Raw genomic sequence first — 21,167 nt, forward strand, 5'->3', positions numbered from 1 at the left:
CTAGGAACAGTGGGTTAACTGGTCTAGGAACAGTGGGTTAACTGGTCTAGGAACAGTGGGTTAACTGGCCTAGGAACAGTGGGTTAACTGGCCTAGGAACAGTGGGTTAACTGGTCTAGGAACAGTGGGTTAACTGGTCTAGGAACAGTGGGTTAACTGGTCTAGGAACAGTGGGTTAACTGGTCTAGGAACAGTGGGTTAACTGGCCTAGGAACAGTGGGTTAACTGGCCTAGGAACAGTGGGTTAACTGGTCTAGGAACAGTGGGTTAACTGGTCTAGGAACAGTGGGTTAACTGGTCTAGGAACAGTGGGTTAACTGGTCTAGGAACAGTGGGTTAACTGGTCTAGGAACAGTGGGTTAACTGGTCTAGGAACAGTTAACCTGCCTGTTCAGGGGCAGAACGACAGATTTGTTCCTTGTCAGCTCGGGGGTTTGAACTTGCAACGTTCCGGTTACTAGTCCAACACTCTAACCACTGGGCTATGAACATCTGACCCTCCTGATACTGACACAGTCAACACACACACAGTGATTCAAATGTTTATCATCATATCATCACCTTACAATGGATAAGAGACACAGACCAAATTCCAAAAATATAGACATAATTTCATTAAAATGGATTAATTAATGAACTGTGGAGAAATAATAGAATGGAAAGGGTATTTTAAATAACGTCTTTCCTACAATCACTCAATATTGGCTTCACAAATTAAATATGAAACGCAGTAGAGACAAACAAAAACAGAAGTTACGTGGTACTACTCACCACAGTCTCACTTTTAAACTCCACCAAGCTACGAGATATCTCTAGGGAACAGTCAAGTCTTTATTTTGGCAAAACATGTCAATTGTAACGGACACATAGTGTAGGTAAACATAGGAAAAATATAGCCTGGTCCCAGATCTGTTTGTGCTGAAATGTGTCAAGCCAAACTGAATGACAAGGAGTTGGTATGATAGCACAAACAGCCTGGAAGTCAGCCGGGAGATCATAGAAAAAGTAAATCCCGATATAGAGCAGTCATGTAAATAGAGCAAATAGAGTAAATAGAGCAATGGCTAGAAGATTACCAGTCGTAAGGACAGACCAAACATGAAAAATTGACCAGCAGGCGGGAAAATGGGTTGTGTCACAAAACGGGCTGAAACTGTGAGGTACTACAATCTGAATTTATCCAATAAGAAATGGCCGTTTCCTGTTTCAACGTATTTTGCTACAGTGTGCCCTAATGAACACGACCCTAGTAAAAGACGGGATGTTCAGCCGCTACTCCTTCCCCAGGGTGTGTTTGTCGAAGAGGTACTCTGCCATGCCGTTCTGAGGGGCACCCATGCGACGCAGGTTGGTGACCCAGTCACTCAGCTCCTTGATAGACTTGACCTGCTCATCCAGATAGTGGGTCTCTATGAAGTCACACATCTGAGGGAGGAAAGGTTTTTGTTTCGGTCATTAGGAAAGAGATAAAATCTCCGAACAGACACTGGGTTTTTTCCCTGACACAGATTAAGCATCCAGGCTATAAACAGCAGGGTTGGAGTCCATTCCGTTTAAATTCCAGCCAATTAAGGAAGAACACTGAAATTTCAATTCCAATTCTCTTCAATGAGGAAAATATATAATGGCGTATTTTAAACACATATTTTGTACATAAAGTTGCTGCTACCGTCTCTTATGACCAAAAAGAGCTGCTGGAAATCAGAACAGCAATCGCCTCACCTCGAACTGGACAAAGATTATTTTTTTTTAATGAGTCCCATGCAAAGGATATACTGCTTCCCGGAGACCAGGTCCAAATCCCCGTCATTCGCGTGAAGAAAAGACGGAGATACAGAGGGCAAAGGTCGAGGTGCCTTGTGAGGATTCGGAGGTGACTGAGTGAATCACCACTACCATCGGTTCTATTGGCCACTGGAGAATAAACTAGATATCCGGCCGAGACTAGCCTAACAACGGGACATTAACAACTGTAACAACTTATGTTTCACCGATCATCACTGGCTGAACGACTGACACAGATAATATAGAGCTGGCTGCGTTTTCCGTGCATCGGCAGGACAGAGCAGCTACGTCTGGTAGGGCGAGTGGTGGGAGTGTGTGTCTATTTCTCAATAACAGCTGGTGCGCAATGTCTAATATTAAAGAAGTCTCGAGGTATTGCTCGCCTGAGGTAGAGTACCTTATGTTAAGCTGTAGACCACACTATTTACCACCAAACCAATGCAGGCAATAAGACCGCACTCAATAAGCTGTATAAGGCCATAAGCAAACAGGAAAACGCTCATCCAGAACTTAAATCCATTTAACCTCATTTCTACCAGCATGTCACATGTGCAACCAGATGAAGAAAAAAACTCTAGGCTTTACTCCACACACAGACACGTACAAAGCTTTCCTCCATTTGGCAAATCTGACCATAATTTCATCCTCCTGATTCCTCCTTACAAGCAAAAACTAAAAGCAGGAAGTACCTGTGACTTACTCAATATGGAAGTGGTCAGATGACGAGGATGCTAAGCTACAGGACTGTTTTGCAGCACTGACTGGAATATGTTCCAGGATTCATCCAATGGCATTGAGGAATACACCACCTCAGTCATCGGCTTCATCAATAAGTGCATCAAGGACTTCATCCTCACAGTGACTGTACGTACATATCCCAACCAGAAGCCATGGATTACAGGCAACATCCGCATCCAGCTAAAGGCTAGAGCTGCCACTTTCAAGGAGTGGGACACTAATCCGAACAGAAATCCAACAAACCAAACAGGCGGCAAAGCGTCAATACAATCCTACTACCGATGTGGTCAACATTCACAAGTCCGCGGGGCCTGACGGATTACCAGGGCGTGTACTCAGAGCATGTGCGGACCAAGTGGCAAATGTCTTCACTGACATTTTCAACCTCTCCCTGATCAAGTCTGTAATACCTACATGTTTCAAGCAGACCATTATAGTCCCTGTACCGAAGAATGTAGGTAACCTGCCTAAATGACTACACTCAACGTCGGTAGCTATGAAGTGCTTTGAAAGGCTGGTCATGGTTCACATCAACACCATCATCCCGGAAACCCTAGACCCACTCCAATTCATGTACCGCCCCAACAGATCCACAGATTACGCAATCTCAATCGCACTCCACACTGCCCTTTTCCACCTGGACAAAGGAACACCTATGTGAGAATGCTGTTCATTGACCACAGCTCAGCGATCAACACCAGTTCCCACAAAGCTCATCAAGCTAAAGACTCTGATACTAAACACCTCCCTCTGCATCTGAATACTGGACTTCCTGACGGGCCACCCCAGGTGGTAAGGGTAGGCAACAACACATCTGCCACGCTGCTCCTCAACACCGGGGACCCTCAGGGGTGTGTGCTTAGTCCCCTCTTGTACTCCCAGTTCACCCACGACTTCGTGGCCTGGCTCAAGTCCAACACCCTCATTAAGTTTGCTGACAACACCAGTGGTAGGCCTGATCACCGACAACGATGAGACAGCCTATAGGGAGGTCAGAGACCTGGCAGTGTGGTGCCAGGACAACAACTTCTCCCTCAATGCGAGCAAGACAAAGGACCTGATCGTGGACTGTCGGAAAATGAGGGCAGAACAGGCCGGGTCGGAGCGGGTCAAGAGTTTTAAGTTCTTTGGTGTCAACATCACCAACGAACTTCTGTTGGTCCTTCTGTGGCACAGTTGGTAGAGCATGGCGCTTGTAACGCCAGGGTAGTGGGTTCGATTCCCGGGACCACCCATACGTAGAATGTATGCACACATGACTGTAAGTCGCTTTGGATAAAAGCATCTGCTAAATGGCATATATTATATTATTATTATATATTAACTATCATGGTCCAAACACATCAAGACAGTCGTGAACAGGGCAAGACAAAACCTTTTCCCCCTCAGGAGATTGAAAATATTTGGCATTGGCCCCAGGATCCTCAAGAAATTCTACAGCTGGACCATCAAAAGCATCCTGGCTGGTTGCATCACCGCCTGGTATGGCAACTGCTCGGCACCCGACCGCATGGCGCTACAGAGGGTAGTAGTGTGTATGGCCCAATACATCACTGGGCCAAGCTCCTGCAATCCAGGACCTCTACACCAGGCGGTGTCAGAGGAAGGCCCAAAACATTTTCAAAGACTCCAGTCATCCAAGTCATAGACTGTTCTCTCTGCTACCGCACGGCAAGCAGTACCGAAGCACCAAGTCTAGGTCCAAAAGGCTCCTTAACAGCTTCTACCCCCAGGCCATAAGACTCCTGAACAATTAATCAGATGGCCAACCAGACTATTTACATTGACCCTCTTTCGTTTTTTACTCTGCTGCTACTTGTTGTTTATTTTCCCCTACCTACATGTACAAATTACCTCTACTAACTTGCACATATTGACTCGGTTACGGTACCCCCTGTCTATAGCCTCGTTATTGTTATGTAATCTTACTTTAGTTTATTTAGTAAATATTTTATTAACTCTATTTCTTGAACTGCATTGTTGTTTAAGGGCTTGTAAAGTAAGCATTTCACGGTAAGGTCTACACCTGTTATATTCGGCGCATGTGACAAATATAATTTGATTTGAAATGTGGAATCGGAATTTAGTTTACTTTCTGAATGGACTCGAATTAAAATGGAATTGACCCCAACCCTGCTAAAAAGCATGCTCACAAGAGAACCTTACTTGAAAATTGAAAGTTATTTTTAGTCTGTGACTAATGAATTAATTGGTGTCCTGGAAACTGTCCCCGTGAACTGTGTTTAACTCACGTGCGGGTCATTGCGCTCTACGGCTACTTTGTGCAGGTCCAGTAGAGACTGGTTGACACTCTTCTCCAGCTGTAGGGCACACTCCAAGGCCTCCAACCCACTGCCCCACTCATCTCTGTCAGGTTTCTGAAACATACAGAGAAAAAGTTGATTCTAATTATGAATATCCATGAATCAAACTGCCAGAGCCCATTAAATGGTGGCAATATGTTGAACCTATCAATCAATCAATCTCTTTATTGTCCCAATTAGGAAGTGTGTGTAGTGCAGTCAGTGTTCAGCATTAACAACAGGGACCATACAACAGATACACACATATGATAAATAATGAGATCGGGGACGCACCCTGTTAGTGGGGACGCACCCTGTTAGTGGGGACGCACCCTGTTAGTGGAGACGCACCCTGTTAGTGGAGACGCACCCTGTTAGTGGTGACGCACCCTGTTAGTGGGGACGCACCCTGTTAGTGGTGACGCACCCTGTTAGTGGGGACGCACCCTGTTAGTGGGGACGCACCCTGTTAGTGGAGACGCACCCTGTTAGTGGGGACGCACCCTGTTAGTGGAGACGCACCCTGTTAGTGGAGACGCACCCTGTTAGTGGGGACGCACCCTGTTAGTGGGGACGCACCCTGTTAGTGGAGACGCACCCTGTTAGTGGGGACGCACCCTGTTAGTGGGGACGCACCCTGTTAGTGGGGACGCACCCTGTTAGTGGGGACGCACCCTGTTAGTGGGGACGCACCCTGTTAGTGGGGACGCACCCTGTTAGTGGCGACGCACCCTGTTAGTGGGGACGCACCCTGTTAGTGGGGACGCACCCTGTTAGTGGGGACGCACCCTGTTAGTGGGGACGCACCCTGTTAGTGGGGACGCACCCTGTTAGTGGCGACGCACCCTGTTAGTGGGGACGCACCCTATTAGTGGGGACGCACCCTGTTAGTGGGGACGCACCCTGTTAGTGGGGACGCACCCTGTTAGTGGGGACGCACCCTGTTAGTGGCGACGCACCCTGTTAGTGGCGACGCACCCTGTTAGTGGGGACGCACCCTGTTAGTGGAGACGCACCCTGTTAGTGGGGACGCACCCTGTTAGTGGGGACGCACCCTGTTAGTGGGGACGCACCCTGTTAGTGGGGACGCACCCTGTTAGTGGGGACGCACCCTGTTAGTGGTGACGCACCCTGTTAGTGGAGACGCACCCTGTTAGTGGAGACGCACCCTGTTAGTGGAGACGCACCCTGTTAGTGGAGACGCACCCTGTTAGTGGAGACGCACCCTGTTAGTGGAGACGCACCCTGTTAGTGGTGACGCACCCTGTTAGTGGCGACGCACCCTGTTAGTGGAGACGCACCCTGTTAGTGGGGACGCACCCTGTTAGTGGCAACGCACCCTGTTAGTGGGGACGCACCCTGTTAGTGGCAACGCACCCTGTTAGTGGGGACGCACCCTGTTAGTGGAGACGCACCCTGTTAGTGGAGACGCACCCTGTTAGTGGCATATATTCTGTGGACTTAAATGTTCAGACAAGAGAAGGCAAAATGGCCGCTAGTCTAATCAATATGAAGCCCTGTATAAGGTAACATAACCCCTCGGGGGCTGCTGAGTTTATTTATACCTTGATGTCCTGGAGAAAGATGCGTCCTCCTCTCTGGTTCTGTTGACTCATCAGTTTCTCAGCATGCTCCTTCTCCTCCTTGGACTGAGTCAGGAAGAACTTGGAAAAGTTGGGAAGGGATTTGTCGTCTCTGTCAAAGTAGTAGCCCTAGGAGACAAAAACACGTACAAGACAAAAGTGGAAGTGTCACGAACAACTGTCAACTGGCCAACACCATCCTGCAGAACTTTGAGTTGTAGTTTGCCTGTGTGAAATGTTCTATAGTTAATATAGTTCATGATTAGATATAGTCTAAATTTAACTCATGTCTCCCTGTGCTAGAGATGGGTCAATGAGAATTGATCCAATTTCTCATTTAACTTGCGATCCAATCCCAAATTGAACCCATTCTCTTTTGGTACTATTTAAGTACAGGGAAGACACAGCAATGTCTTGCTATGGACATGCATTGCTATATTCACTGTGTTTAAATAATAGACCAGACAAATATATATTAATTATGAGAGACAAACAGCTCTATTGGTCTCACCATAGACAGGTATACATAAGAAGCATACAGTTCCAGGTTGATCTGCCTGTTGATGGCAGCCTCACATTCCGGGTGGAAGTTCTGTCGCACCTGGGATGTCATGGTTCTGGAAAGAGAGACAGAGACAGACAGACAGACAGACAGACAGACAGACAGACAGACAGACAGACAGAGACAGACAGACGACAATTATCAGCAACCATCACTCCTGTGTTCCAATGGCACGTTGTGTTAGCTAATCCAAGTTCATCATTTTAAAAGGCTAATTGATCATTAGAAAACACTTTTGCAATTATGTTAGCACAGCTGAAAACTGTTGTTCTCATTAAAGAAGCAATAAAACTGTCTAGTTGAGTATCTGGAGCATCAGCATTTCTGGATTTGATTACAGGCTCAAAATGGCAGGAAACAAAGATCTTTCTTCTGAAACTCGTCAGTCTATTCTTGTTCTGAGAAATGGAGGCTTTTGTGAGATCTCATACAGCGCTGTGTACTACTCCCTTCACAGAACAGCGCAAACTGTTTCTAACAAGAATAGAAAGAGGAGTGGGAGGCCCCGGTGCACAACTGAGCAAGAGGACAAGTACATTAGAGTGTCTAGTTTGAGAAACAGACGCCTCACAAGTCCTCAACTGGCAGCTTCATTAAATAGTAACCGCAAAACACAAGTCTCAACATCAACAGTGAAGAGGCGAATCCGGGATGCTGACCTTCTAGGCAGAGTTGCAAAGAAAAACCATATCTCAGACTGGCCAATAAAAATAAAAGATTAGGATGGGCAAAAGAACACAGACACTGGACAGAGGAAGATTGGAGAAAAAAGTGTTATGGAGAGACGAATCTAAGTTTGAGGTGTTCGGATCATTCGTGAGACGCAGAAAAAATGTAAAGAGTTTAGTACTTGACGCCATCTGTCAAGAGGCAATGTGATGGTCTGGTGGAGGCAATGTGATGGTCTGGTGGAGGCAATGTGATGGTCTGGGGGAGGCAATGTGATGGTCTGGGGGAGGCAATGTGATGGTCTGGTGGAGGCAATGTGATGGTCTGGGGAGGCAATGTGATGGTCTGGTGGAGGCAATGTGATGGTCTGGTGGAGGCAATGTGATGGTCTGGGGGAGACAATGTGATGGTCTGGGGGAGACAATGTGATGGTCTGGGGGAGGCAATGTGTTGGTCTGGGGGAGGCAATGTGTTGGTCTGGGGGAGGCAATGTGTTGGTCTGGGGGTGCTTTGGTGGTGGTAAAGTGGGAGATTTGTACAGGGTAAAAGGGATCTTGAAGAAGGAAGGTTATCACTCCATTTTGCAACACCATGCCATACCCTGTGGACGGACCTTAATTGGAGCCAATTTCCTCCTACAACAGGACAATGACCCAAAGCACAGCTCCAAACTATGTAAGAGCTATGTAGGGAAGAAGCAGTCAGCTGGTATTCTGTCTATAATGGAGTGGCCAGCAGAGTCACCAGATCTCAACCCTTTTGAGCTGTTGTGGGAGCAGCTTGATCGTATGGTACGTAAGAAGGGCCCATCAAGCCAATCCAATTTGTGGGAGGGGCTTCCGGAAACATGGGGTGAAATCTCCTCAGATTAGTGATGGGCATTCTGGCTATTTTCAGAGAGCCAGTTCGTTCGGCTCAGCTCACCAAAAAGCGTCGGCTCTTTTGGCTCCCAAACGGCTCTTTAATTTTTTTATTTTTTGTGTGTGTATTTTTTCAAGTATTTTTCAAGTCAGTTTGCGATAGTTTGACTATGATTGGTGTTAAAACAATTCTAATTAATTTATTACATTAAATCATACTCTAGCTTAACAACAATGTATTTACAAATGCTGTGGTTTGTTATGAAAAAGAACACTGTGAAACATTTGCATTTAAAGTATAACTTTTTAATGTATATAAACAAAGTGTGTATATATATATTATATTCCATTCGGTGTATCTTCCTGGCCGTTGATGAACACAGGGTGTCCATCAACTCTGTCCTGTGGTTACATTTTCTTCTCTCTGGCGGCTGGCTGTGATTGGCTGCAGACCCTTACACAGGAGTATCATTTGTGAGGCTGTCACATAGCTGAAAAAGAGAACAGGTAACTTATTAGTTCAGGTTCATGTTTTTGTCTACTGATACTACATTCTCATCTACTGCTCGTATACATATATAATACTGGATTAAATAGTGATGTAGTAATAAGTGCTTACTGTACCTCTCTCCGCTGATCTCCACAGTGACCTGCTCAAAGGGTTGCAGGACTCTGCACACCTCGTCCACCACCTCCCGTTCCTCTTGGGTCAGAGCATCAACAGGACTCTGCACACCTCGTCCACCACCTCCCGTTCCTCTTGGGTCAGAGCATCAACAGGACTCTGCACACCTCCTCCACCACCTCCCGTTCCTCTTGGGTCAGAGCATCAACAGGACTCTGCACACCTCCTCCACCACCTCCCATTATTCCTCTTGGGTCAGAGCATCAACAGGACTCTGCACACCTCGTCCACCACCTCCCGTTCCTCTTGGGTCAGAGCATCAACAGGGCTCTGCACACCTCCTCCTCCACCTCCCATTCCTCTTGGGTCAGAGCATCAACAGGCGCATTGACAATGGCCAGGGTAGAGATGATGTCATCCTTTGACTCAAGAAACCACTTCATCATATAAAACGTTGAATTCCACCTTGTAGTCTTGTTTAGTCTTGTTTAGGCCTCAGCTCAGGCATCTCCCATCTAGCATTGTGTAGACGATTAGTTTTTCAGCACCTACTGTGCTCTTGTGGAAATATTCCACAGCTGCTTTCACTTTGTCCAGAGTGGGCTTCATCACCCCAGAGCATCTCTTACAATCAGGATGATTGTGTGGGGAAGACATGGATGATGGGTCCATTTTAACATATTCATGGCTTTGGTTATGTTCGCTGCATTGTCGCTAACACAACAGACCACTTTTCCATCTAACTTGCCATTCTCTGGCCACTCTCAACAGTTCCTCTTCCAAGTTCTCTGAGGTGAGTCTGTCGCTGAACTCAAAAGCAGTCCAGAAGACCGCTTGACATCAAACCATCTTCAATGAAGTGACATGTAACAGACATGTCAGAAGTGGTTACCCCTGATGTCCAGCAGTCAGTGGTAAGGCAAACTGCAGTAGCTTTTGGACTCCTTCCCACACTGAAGCCTGTGTGTTCTCGTACTGTTGTGGAATAAGTGATTTTGAAAGGAGTTTCCTGTTTGGAATTGTGTACATTGGATTTAGTCCTCCACGATCGAAAATGGCTGGAAATCGGTGGCAATCATTTTAGCCAATGCAATATCAATGTGGCCTTGTTTTGCTACAGACATAGACTTTGGCATAAACTGGTCCATAGAAGACTGTGTTGCTGTGGGTCGCGGAGTAGGTCACATCTCCACGTGTGGAGGTTCTGGCTCCACCACTATCACTAGCAGGTCTAGTTGACTGAGTGGATATATCTCCACGTGTGGAGGTTCTGGCTCCACCACTATCACTAGCAGGTCTAGTTGACTGAGTGGATACATCTCCACGTGTGGAGGTTCTGGCTCCACCACTATCACTAGCAGGTCTAGTTGACTGAGTGGATACATCTCCACGTGTGGAGGTTCTGGCTCCACCACTATCACTAGCAGGTCTAGTTGACTGAGTGGATACATCTCCACGTGTGGAGGTTCTGGCTCCACCACTATCACTAGCAGGCCTACTTGACTGAGTGGATACATCTCCACGTGTGGAGGTTCTGGCTCCACCACTATCACTAGCAGGCCTACTTGACTGAGTGGATACATCTCCACGTGTGGAGGTTCTGGCTCCACCACTATCACTAGCAGGTCTAGTTGACTGAGTGGATACATCTCCACGTGTGGAGGTTCTGGCTCCACCACTATCACTAGCAGGCCTACTTGACTGAGTGGATACATCTCCACGTGTGGAGGTTCTGGCTCCACCACTATCACTAGCAGGTCTACTTGACTGAGTGGATACATCTCCACGTGTGGAGGTTCTGGCTCCACCACTATCACTAGCAGGCCTACTTGACTGAGTGGATACATCTCCACGTGTGGAGGTGCTGGCTCCGCCACTATCACTAGCAGGCCTACTTGACTGAGTGGATACATCTCCACGTGTGGAGGTTCTGGCTCCACCACTATCACTAGCAGGCCTACTTGACTGAGTGGATACATCTCCACGTGTGGAGGTTCTGGCTCCACCACTATCACTAGCAGGCCTACTTGACTGAGTGGATATATCTCCACGTGTGGAGGTGCTGGCTCCGCCACTATCACTAGCAGGCCTACTTGACTGGTGGATACATCTCCACGTGTGGAGGTTCTGGGTCCACCACTATCACTAGCAGGTCTACTTGACTGAGTGGATACATCTCCACGTGTGGAGGTGCTGGCTCCACCACTATCACTAGCAGGCCTACTTGACTGAGTGGATACATCTCCACGTGTGGAGGTTCTGGCTCCACCACTATCACTAGCAGGCCCGCTAGTTTCTGGAAGCTCCGCTACAGCTTCACAGTTGGGTGCACAGTTCACATATGCTGGTGTAGGTTGTGCGTAGAACCGGCTTTATATGAGATTTTGTTTTGGCAAATACTACACTGTGCTCTAACATAGTCTATATTATTAAAATGCATCCAAATGCTACTGTGCTTCCGACTCGTTTTCACAGCTGTCCTTCCTCTCTCTCCTCAGCTGCTAAGTGTGTGACTGAGTGAGTTGGCTCGGCCCTCCCTCACACATCTTTGGCTCATTGGTTGACACTGCGTCTGACAGGAACAACAGGTGAGGCTGTTGTGCATTTAGGCCTATACCGTTTTTGTTCTTTCAAATAGTAAATTCTATTCATTACATTTTTTTTATTTTTAAAGATTTTTATTAAAAAAAAAGATTTGGCTCTTCTGATAGGCGAGCCGGATCCCAACGTTCACTTACAAAAGCCGACTCGTTTGCGAACAACCCATTTCTACTTCCTCAATGTCAGAGTATAACTTTAGGCCGTCCCCTCGCACATACCCGGGCGCGAACCCCAGGGACCCTCTGCACACATCAACAACAGTCACCCACGAAGCATCGTTTTACCCATCGCTCCACAAAAGCCGCGGCCCTTGCAGAGCAAAGGGGAACCAACTACTTCAAGGTCACCGATTGAAACGCTATTTAGCGCGCACCACCGCTAACTAAGCTAGCCGTTTCACATCCGTTACAACAACAAATTGACAACTAGAACGCCAAAGATCTGTAAGGCTGCAAATGGAGGATTCTTTGACAAAAGCACATTTTGAAGGACACTATTATTTCAATTAAAAAACATTTATAACCGTGTCAACATCTTGATTATACAGTTTACATACACTTATGTTGTAGTCATTAAAACTATTTTTTTCAACCACTCCACAAATGTCTTGTTAACAAACTATAGTTTTGGGAAGTCGGTTAGGACATCTACTTTGTGAATGACACAAGTATTTTGTCCAAAAATTGTTTACAGAGAGATTATTTCACTTATAATTCATGCTTGACATCATGGGAAAATCAAAAGAAATCAGCCAAGACTTCAGGAAAAAAATTGTAGACCTCCACAAGTCTGGTTCATCCTTGGGAGAAATTTCAAAACGCCTGAAAGTACCACGTTCATCTGTACAAACAATAGTACGTAAGTATAAACATCATGGGACCACGCAGCCGTCATACCTCACAGGAAGGAGACGCGTTCTGTCTCCTAGAGATGAACGTACTTTGGTGTGAAAAGTGCAAATCAATCCCAGAACAACAGCAAAGGACCTTGTGAAGATGCTGGAGGAAACAGGTACAAAAGTATCGATATCCACAATAAAACGAGTCCTATATCGACATAACCTGAAAGCCAGCTGAGCGAGGAAGAAGCAACTGCTCCAAAACCGCCATAAAAAAGCCAGACTACGGTTTGCAACTGCACATGGGGACAAAGACTGTACTTTTTGGAGAAATGTCCTCTGGTCATGAAACAAAAATAGAACCGTTTGGCCATAATGACCATCGTTATGTTTGGAGGAAAAAGGGGGAGGCTTGCAAGCCAAAGAACACCATCCCAACCGTGAAGCACGGGGGTGGCAGCATCATGTTGTGGGGGTGCTTTGCTGCAGAAGGGACTAGTGCACTTCACAAAATAGATGGCATCATGAGGAAGGAACATTATGTGGTTATATTGAAGCAACATCTCAAGACATCAGTCAGGAAGTTAAAGCTTGTTTGCAAATGGGTCTTCCAAATGGACAATGACCCCAAGCATACTTCCAATGTTGTGGCAAAATGGCTTAAGGACAACAAAGTCAAGGTATTGGAGTTTCCATCACAAAGCCCTGACCTCAATCCTATAGATCATTTGTGGCAGAACTGAAAAAGTGTGTGCGAGCAAGGAGGCCTACAAACCTGACTCAGTTACACTAGCTCTGTCAGGAGGAATGGGTCAAAATTCACCCAACTTATTGTGGGAAGCTTGTGGAAGGCTACCTGAAACGTTTGACCGAAGTTAAACCATTTAAAGGTAATGCTACCAAATACTAATTGAGTGTATGTAAACTCCTGACCCACTGGGAATGTGACGAAAGAAAAGATTCTCTACTATTATTCTGACATTTCACATTCTTAAAATAAAGTGGTGATCCTAACTGACCTAAGACAGGGAATTTTTACTAGGATTAAAATGTCAGGAATTGTGAAAATACGGAGTTTAAATTTGGCTCAGGTGTATGTAGACTTCCGCCATCAACACACACATTTTGTGGGACGCGCTGTATATTGTACAATTCGACTGCGCGACAGAGCAGACACTTACACACCATTTAATATTCAGCATACTCATGTTAGTATTAAACGTATCTACTTTTCTCAAACCATAAGATTAACGTGTAAAATAAAGAGACATTATTTAGTTACAACACTGAAGGAGGTTGATGAAGAACCTTACTACACGAGGGCGCACCGGTGCAACGCAATATAAAGTAGAACAGGCAAAGTGATTTGTACTTGGAAAGTCAACTAATATATTTACTATAATCAACCATTTACATTTAAGTCATTTAGCAGACGCTCTTATCCAATCTCTTAGGATCCCCAGGCTGGGTCTCTCTCTTTTTTGAACAAAAAAAAAAAATACCAGATATATGTTGTAATTGAACAAAATAGTAAAGGTGGTCAATAACTGTCCGATAATACGGGACACTTTTGTTGCTAAACGAAAAGGCTGATCGTAGTAAAGGTTAGTATTTCCACTGAAATGACAAAACATGCTAATTGCTAAACCCGTTAGCGGACATTTTATTTTTTTACGACACCCCAAAATAAAATAACCCTAAAACATTGATGGCTTGATCACAAGATAACACTGTTGAAGGCAATATATTTCTTAAAACCCCGTTTGAATATGCCGGATAATACGGCGGTTTTACGTCGTCGTCCGTTAAAGAACAATAATAATGTTTTTGGAGAAACGGGTCGGATATTTTTGACGTTAAAACAACGTTTAGTTGGCTACTCATGACAAGGCGCTTATTAAACGGGACTCTCAAGGTTATTGTCGCGAACAGGTAAACGTCTAGTAGCAGAGCTGCAAAAAGTGGCCCGACAAATAAATGCAACGCATACAGCCTGGTAATAATAATAATATTATACAACTAGTCATGCAGGTATAAAACACCGTAAACTACCTCGGGAACGCTTTTTTTTTGCCGGTCGACTCCGTCCAAATGGTATCCACTTGCCCAGTTAAATAAAAGGTGAAATAAATAAAACGCTGTGTTGACTGGGTGACAGTGGTTTCTGACGGACTACGGCATCACGTACTAGTCAGCGTACACTTTTCAAAATAAAAGTCCTCAACACTTGCCAAAACATGTTCATTGTTGATCCTGTGTTGTCCCATCTCCATATTCAGAAATAAAACAGAATGTAGTGCTCGTTAACGCATATAAAACCATAATTCAATAAATGCATATCTAGAGCTCTCTAAATATTGGAGTCACAAGTGATTATATCTGTATTCACATCTGTGAGCTACTTGTATGTATGAGATATGCCCAATTCCTTTTTCAATGTGCAGAAAATTTATTTTATTTGTAAATGAGATTATTACACTATATAGAATAACGTTGTGTGGTTAAGTATTTCTGCACAGACGAGTAGCTCATGTTTTACCCCCTCATTCCCTTATAAAATAATAATTGGTTGTACAGTTAGTTACCTTCAAGTTGTGATCCTTGCCTGTCAAATAGTTAATGGATTTCCCTTCATGTGAACTTTTATTTTTAAACGACCATCTTCAAAAGTTGTGGAGATGTTATATCCATTTATTCAGAAGAAATGTAAAAATGTATACAAGATTTATTTTTTTAAAGAATTTTTAAAAAGAAAAAAAAAGGTTCTATATTCCTTACACTTCCCCTTCAAGTGTCCGCCAGCTAGGAATCCTAACACAATACATGAAAGAACAAACATTACCAAAATGAAAAAATAAAATAAAACCATTTTATCCCAGTGCTTAAGGGGTAGAGCTCCCATTCGGGCGGCGAGTGCCAGACAGCAGAGCTGGTACGTTTAAAGTAGCGAGGTTTGCTCTTGCAGAAGATGCGATCCAGCTTTGGGGGTTCAATCGCCCCGTAGTGAGAGTCCACGTCAGCTGGGTGAAAATATTGCTTCATCATAGACTGCTTCAGCTGGTTGCCTAGAGGGGAGGGAAGAAGGGGTTCACACTTTAGCATCGTGACTAAGGCCTTGGGTCTTGTAGTTATAAAAAGCTAGCACTTTGTTTTTTAAATAAAGGTTAAAAATAATAATTTAAAAAAGCACAGTGAAAGGCATAAACGAGGCCTTGTGTGGAGGCGTTATGCACCGCGTGTTGCCACAAGGTCTAAAGTCAGTCAAACGTACCCTCAGCCCACGTGGGGATGGGTTTCCTCGGTGCAGATTCGTCATCAGTAGAGTCATCACTGTTCTGATCCATCCCATAGTCCTCAGGGTTGGTGTTGAGAACAACGGGCTTGTTCCCCCCTTTAGGAGTGATCTCATACGACTGGGGAGACTGCTGCAAGGACAAGAAGACAAATCAGGGATTTCTGCTGCAAGGACAAGAAGACAGATCAGGGATTTCTGCTGCAAGGACAAGAAGACAAATCAGGGACTTCTTCTCTTAGAATTCAAATAGACCAAGTTGGTGTGATTTCTACACCCAGCCAAGGTTGGACTGATAAAAGTAGGTCCAGCAACATTAGAGTATATCATATTGAGAGTCCTCATCTCCTACTTCCACTTATCAGATGCTTTTATCCAAAGCGACTTAGTCATAGTTTGCGTACATTTTACGTATGGGTGGCCCCGGGGAATCGAACCCAACAACCCCTGGCGTTGCAAGCTCTACCGAGAGTGTGATCCATACCTCGATATCCACAGTGACGTTGAGGACTCCTCCCTTCCCTACAGGCGTCTTCAACACCTATAGGCGGGAACAGGAGAAGTGCACACGAACATCTGTAAATCTACCACAGGATCAATATAGGCCTATGAGATACACAACACTTTGCAAAGATTAGGAAAATCATTACTGACAACCCCATAGGCATCAACTCCTTCCAGCCCCAAGGGACAAATAGGAAAAACAAACAAATGTTTACATTAAAAACAATGCTCCCCTCGTTATAGTCATATGTTGGGGCCAATCCCACATCTTCCCCTACTGGCGGGCCAACAAACTGTCATTGTTGGATAAGACACCAGGAAATCAGCACCAAAGTGATTTTTAATTTAGGAATCAATTCCCAGGTATCCCTCCACGCGTAATAGAGATGTGATCATATACACATGTAAGCAAGGTTTGAAATTATTCTGTTTTAGTCAAATATCCGTTTGGGCCTCTTGCGGTCAATTTGGACTAAACCCATTATTTGTAATCATCTTCCGGCCCCACGACCACCTCCCACAAGAAAACTAAATGGACCCAGGGGTTGATCTAGTTGATGCTCCCTGCCCTACTTTTTACCTGTCAAAGTAGAGAAGTGTTCTCACCTGAACTTCAGCAGTCAGGTGGCTCTTAGCGGCTTCTCGCTGTCGCTCAGCGAGTTTCTCAGCTTCTCGCTGTCGCTCAGCGAGTTTCTCAGCTTCTCGCTGTCGCTCAGCGAGTTTCTCAGCTTCTCGCTGTCGCTCAGCGAGTTTCTCAGCTTCTCGCTGTCGCTCAGCGAGTCTCTCAGCTTCTCGCTGTCTCTCCTCCTCAGCCTGCCTCTGTTGCTCCTCCTATTGACAGAATAAAAACGTCTCATTAGTACTTCAACCTGCCGTTAATGTCTTCTAACCGAAAGCGTACATGTACAAAGTCCCCAATATTAACACCTTTTAAATGTTATGTACAAACCTGAAAGTACCTTAAAAACCAAGTCTACACAATGTTTAAGACCAGGAACAGACATGTTAAATTAATGGTTAATCCAAACAAGACAGGTATGGTTGAAGACTTACCCTCTTCCTCTTCTCCAACTCTCTCCTCTCCTTCTCCCGGGCAGCTTTCTCCACGTCTCTCTGAAGAGCAATGGCCTTCTCTCGCTCTACCCGCTCCCTGTGACAGACACAATATTCAGCAACAGCCTTCTCCGTCTCCACATTAAACCAAACCATTCACAGTCCAAAGCTTCGAACATCAACAGTAACAATGCCAGTTTAATAGAAGATCAAACTAATTAATAATGAAAGGCCATTTTACAGTTGTCGTAATTCCATAAGAAAATAAACACTTCCCATTCATCAAAAGTTGACAGGAAAACTACCTCTCAGCAGATGCTTGTCTCTCTCTCTCCAGTTCTCTCTCTAGTTCTTTCTTCAGCTCCAGGGCTCGTCGGGCCTCGGCCATCTTACGAGCCCTCTCCTGCTCTTCTTCGGCTCTCCTCTTCGCCTGCAGCTCCTGCTGACGCTTCTCCTCCTCCTCCTGGGTCAAGGGTCAAACATTTAACAACCACATGCAGCACCTTCAAGAGGCATTCCATTTTTTTAATAACAAAATGGCTGTCCTTGGGGCTGGTCTAGCGAGCAATGCTGCAGTTTGGACATTAATGGGTGATAGAGGAAATTATGGTTGAAATGACTAATTATGTATACATTCCAATCAGAACTGACTAGTCCAAATGCTATAATGTATTGTACATATGAATTTTCTCTCTTGCTCCCATTCCCAATTGTATATAATGTAGTCAGGAGTTTAGTAACAATGAAGGTCTGTTCCTTAGTCCATTCATGTGTACAAATCTCAGGTGGTGGGAACGGGCCATCTCCAGATTGTCGAGAATGTTGATTTATACTGACTGGCCTTGACTTCGTGCTGATAACGCGAAGGCTCAAAAGCTAGGGGCCCCTCTGCTTGTGAAATAGAACGTTTGAAACGCTAGCGTCATTTTCAGTTTATAACCTGTGGAAATGTGTGTATGCATTTAGTACTCTCTGGAATTAAACATTATTACCTTGGCTTTTAAGACTGGTCTCAATCTACTTCATGCATAATTAATGAACTTACAAATCATTAATGAATTAGAATTGAGTGCGAATTTGTTTTTGGCTACAAAACACATAGGAACTATAGAAATTCCACTATCAATGGGTCAAGAGTGGGTACGGATTCTACCCCCGCTACGGGCGGCATTCCGTCTACCCCCCCCCCCCCTACGGGCGGCATTCCGTCTACCCCTCCTATATCTGCCCACTAAAAAATAAATCATACTACTACTAATAAATAGAAAGTAGGAAACAGGAGTGTCTTACAGACTGTTGAATCTTCTTCCTCCTGACGTCCTCCTCCATCTTCCTCCTCAGTTCCAGCTCCTCCTGGCGTTTGGTGGCCACCTTCTTCTTGGCTCTCTCCTCTGCCATGCGCTCCACTCGCAGCTGCGGGAACAGGGGGAAGATAGTTTTACAAAAACTAGTTTCCTATTGGATAAGTTCAGATAGTTTCTCCTCTTTTACACTCCATTTCAAGGCGGTTTGTGCCCAAAATGAACAGGACCACCATTACTGTAGCTTCACCTCGGCATCAGATGTCTTCCGTCCGTCATTCAGTAAAGTCGCGCCAACGTCTCACCCCGCCCCGTCCCCTCTCGTCAACGTCTCACCCCGCCGCGTCTCTCGTCAACGTCTCACCCCGCCCCGTCCCCTCTCGTCAACGCCTCACCCCGCCGCGTCTCTCGTCAACGCCTCACCCCGCCGCGTCTCTCGTCAACGCCTCACCCCGTCGCGTCTCTCGTCAACGCCTCACCCCGCCGCGTCTCTCGTCAACGTCTCACCCCGCCCCGTCCCCCTCGTCAACGCCTCACCCCGCCGCGTCTCTCGTCAACGTCTCACCCCGCCCCGTCCCCTCTCGTCAACGCCTCACCCCGTCGCGTCTCTCGTCAACGCCTCACCCCGTCGCGTCTCTCGTCAACGTCTCACCCCGCCGCGTCTCTCGTCAACGTCTCACCCCGTCGCGTCTCTCGTCAACGCCTCACCCCGCCGCGTCTCTCGTCAACGCCTCACCCCGTCGCGTCTCTCGTCAACGCCTCACCCCGCCGCGTCTCTCGTCAACGCCTCACCCCCCGCGTCTCTCGTCAACGTCCTCGTCAGCGCCTCACCCCGCCGCGTCTCTCGTCAACGCCTCACCCCGTCGCGTCTCTCGTCAACGCCTCACCCCGCCGCGTCTCTCGTCAACGCCTCACCCCGCCCGTCTCTCGTCAACGCCTCACCCCGTCCCCTCTCGTCAACGCCTCACCCCGCCGCGTCTCTCGTCAACGCCTCACCCCGTCCCCTCTCGTCAACGCCTCACCCCGCCGCGTCTCTCGTCAACGCCTCACCCCGTCCTCTCGTCAACGCCTCACCCCGTCCCCGTCTCTCGTCAACGCCTCACCCCGTCGCGTCTCTCGTCAACGCCTCACCCCCGTCCCCGTCAACGCCTCACCCCGTCCGCGTCTCCGTCACCCCGTCCCCTCTCGTCAACGCCTCACCCCGTCCCCTCTCGTCAACGCCTCACCCCGTCCCCTCTCGTCAACGCCTCACCCCGTCGCGTCTCTCGTCAACGCCTCACCCCGTCCCCTCTCGTCAACACCTCACCCCGCCGCGTCTCTCGTCAACGTCTCACCTTGTCGTGTTTCTCGTCAATCTGGAGCATTTTCTGCTCAATCTTCTTCTTCTTCTCCTCCTCTTTCTGTTCTTCCTTCACCCGGGCCTCGACTACCCTCCGCAGCCGTTCATCCCTCTTCTTCTTCATCTCCTCCTGTTTTCTCCTCTTCTCTTCCTCCATCTTCTTCTTCCTCTCGTCTTCTTGCTCTTGCTTCTTCTTTAGTGCTTCCAGTTTCAGGCGTTCTCTTTCCTAGAAGAAGATTACACTTAGTAATCTGATATAGTTACATGGCATAAAAATAATAAATATATATATTTTTTAGCGTTCTAGTGGCATCTCATTTGGGACGGAGTGAAATCCGTGGTAGTATTATTTTCTATGGAAAGAGAGCCCATGGTATTATTTTCTATGGAAAGAGAGCCCATGGTATTATTTTCTATGGAAAGAGAGCCCATGGTATTATTTTCTATGGAAAGAGAGCCCATGGTATTATTTTCTATGGAAAGAGAGCCCATGGTATTATTTTCTATGGAAAGAGAGCCCATGGTATTATTTTCTATGGAAAGAGAGCCCATGGTATTATTTTCTATGGAAAGAGAGCCCATGGTATTATTTTCTATGGAAAGAGAGCCCATGGTATTATTTTCTATGGAAAGAGAGCCCATGGTATTATTTTCTATGGAAGAGAGCCCATGGTATTATTTTCTATGGAAGAGAGCCCATGGTATTATTTTCTATGGAAAGAGAGCCCATGGTATTATTTTCTATGGAAAGAGAGCCCATGGTATTATTTTCTATGGAAAGAGAGCCCATGGTATTATTTTCTATGGAAAGAGAGCCCATGGTATTATTTTCTATGGAAAGAGAGCCCATGGTATTATTTTCTATGGAAAGAGAGCCCATGGTATTATTTTCTATGGAAAGAGAGCCCATGGTATTATTTTCTATGGAAAGAGAGCCCATGGTATTATTTTCTATGGAAAGAGGCCCATGGTATTATTTTCTATGGAAAGAGAGCCCATGGTATTATTTTCTATGGAAAGAGAGCCCATGGTATTATTTTCTATGGAAAGAGAGACCATGGTATTATTTTCTATGGAAAGAGAGCCCATGGTATTATTTTCTATGGAAGAGAGA

The 21,167-nt window shown here is 46.0% G+C and overlaps 2 protein-coding genes across 5 annotated transcripts in view; both read right to left on the reverse strand.

Annotated features, from left to right (window-relative positions):
* Positions 1-530: 530 nt before the first annotated feature.
* On the reverse strand, positions 531-14,770 carry LOC127908420 (ferritin, heavy subunit-like). The gene is made up of 5 exons (XM_052466781.1): positions 14,617-14,770; positions 6,921-7,026; positions 6,392-6,538; positions 4,776-4,901; positions 531-1,425 (listed from the first exon to the last, which is right to left on the reverse strand). Exons 2-5 carry the CDS (start codon positions 7,020-7,022, stop codon positions 1,273-1,275), a joined length of 528 nt encoding a protein of 175 aa, XP_052322741.1. The 5' UTR covers positions 7,023-7,026; positions 14,617-14,770; the 3' UTR covers positions 531-1,272.
* A 532-nt stretch (positions 14,771-15,302) lies between these two features.
* The window catches only part of incenp (inner centromere protein), a 14,933-nt gene continuing 9,068 nt past the window's right edge, over positions 15,303-21,167 (reverse strand). For 3 of the 4 annotated variants that reach the window (XM_052466760.1, XM_052466762.1, XM_052466759.1), the window contains 8 exons: positions 20,049-20,279; positions 18,704-18,826; positions 17,719-17,876; positions 17,414-17,510; positions 16,967-17,191; positions 16,341-16,397; positions 15,836-15,989; positions 15,303-15,629 (listed from right to left, as the gene is read on the reverse strand). In XM_052466760.1, the coding sequence (XP_052322720.1) occupies positions 15,403-15,629; positions 15,836-15,989; positions 16,341-16,397; positions 16,967-17,191; positions 17,414-17,510; positions 17,719-17,876; positions 18,704-18,826; positions 20,049-20,279 (1,272 nt within the window). In that variant the 3' untranslated portion in view covers positions 15,303-15,402. The remainder of the gene's footprint in view (positions 15,630-15,835; positions 15,990-16,340; positions 16,398-16,966; positions 17,192-17,413; positions 17,511-17,718; positions 17,877-18,703; positions 18,827-20,048; positions 20,280-21,167) is intronic. The other variant, XM_052466761.1, reaches the window with a different exon arrangement.

This window comes from Oncorhynchus keta, chromosome 17 (assembly GCF_023373465.1).
Source record: "Oncorhynchus keta strain PuntledgeMale-10-30-2019 chromosome 17, Oket_V2, whole genome shotgun sequence".
NCBI classification, from domain to species: Eukaryota; Metazoa; Chordata; class Actinopteri; order Salmoniformes; family Salmonidae; genus Oncorhynchus; species Oncorhynchus keta.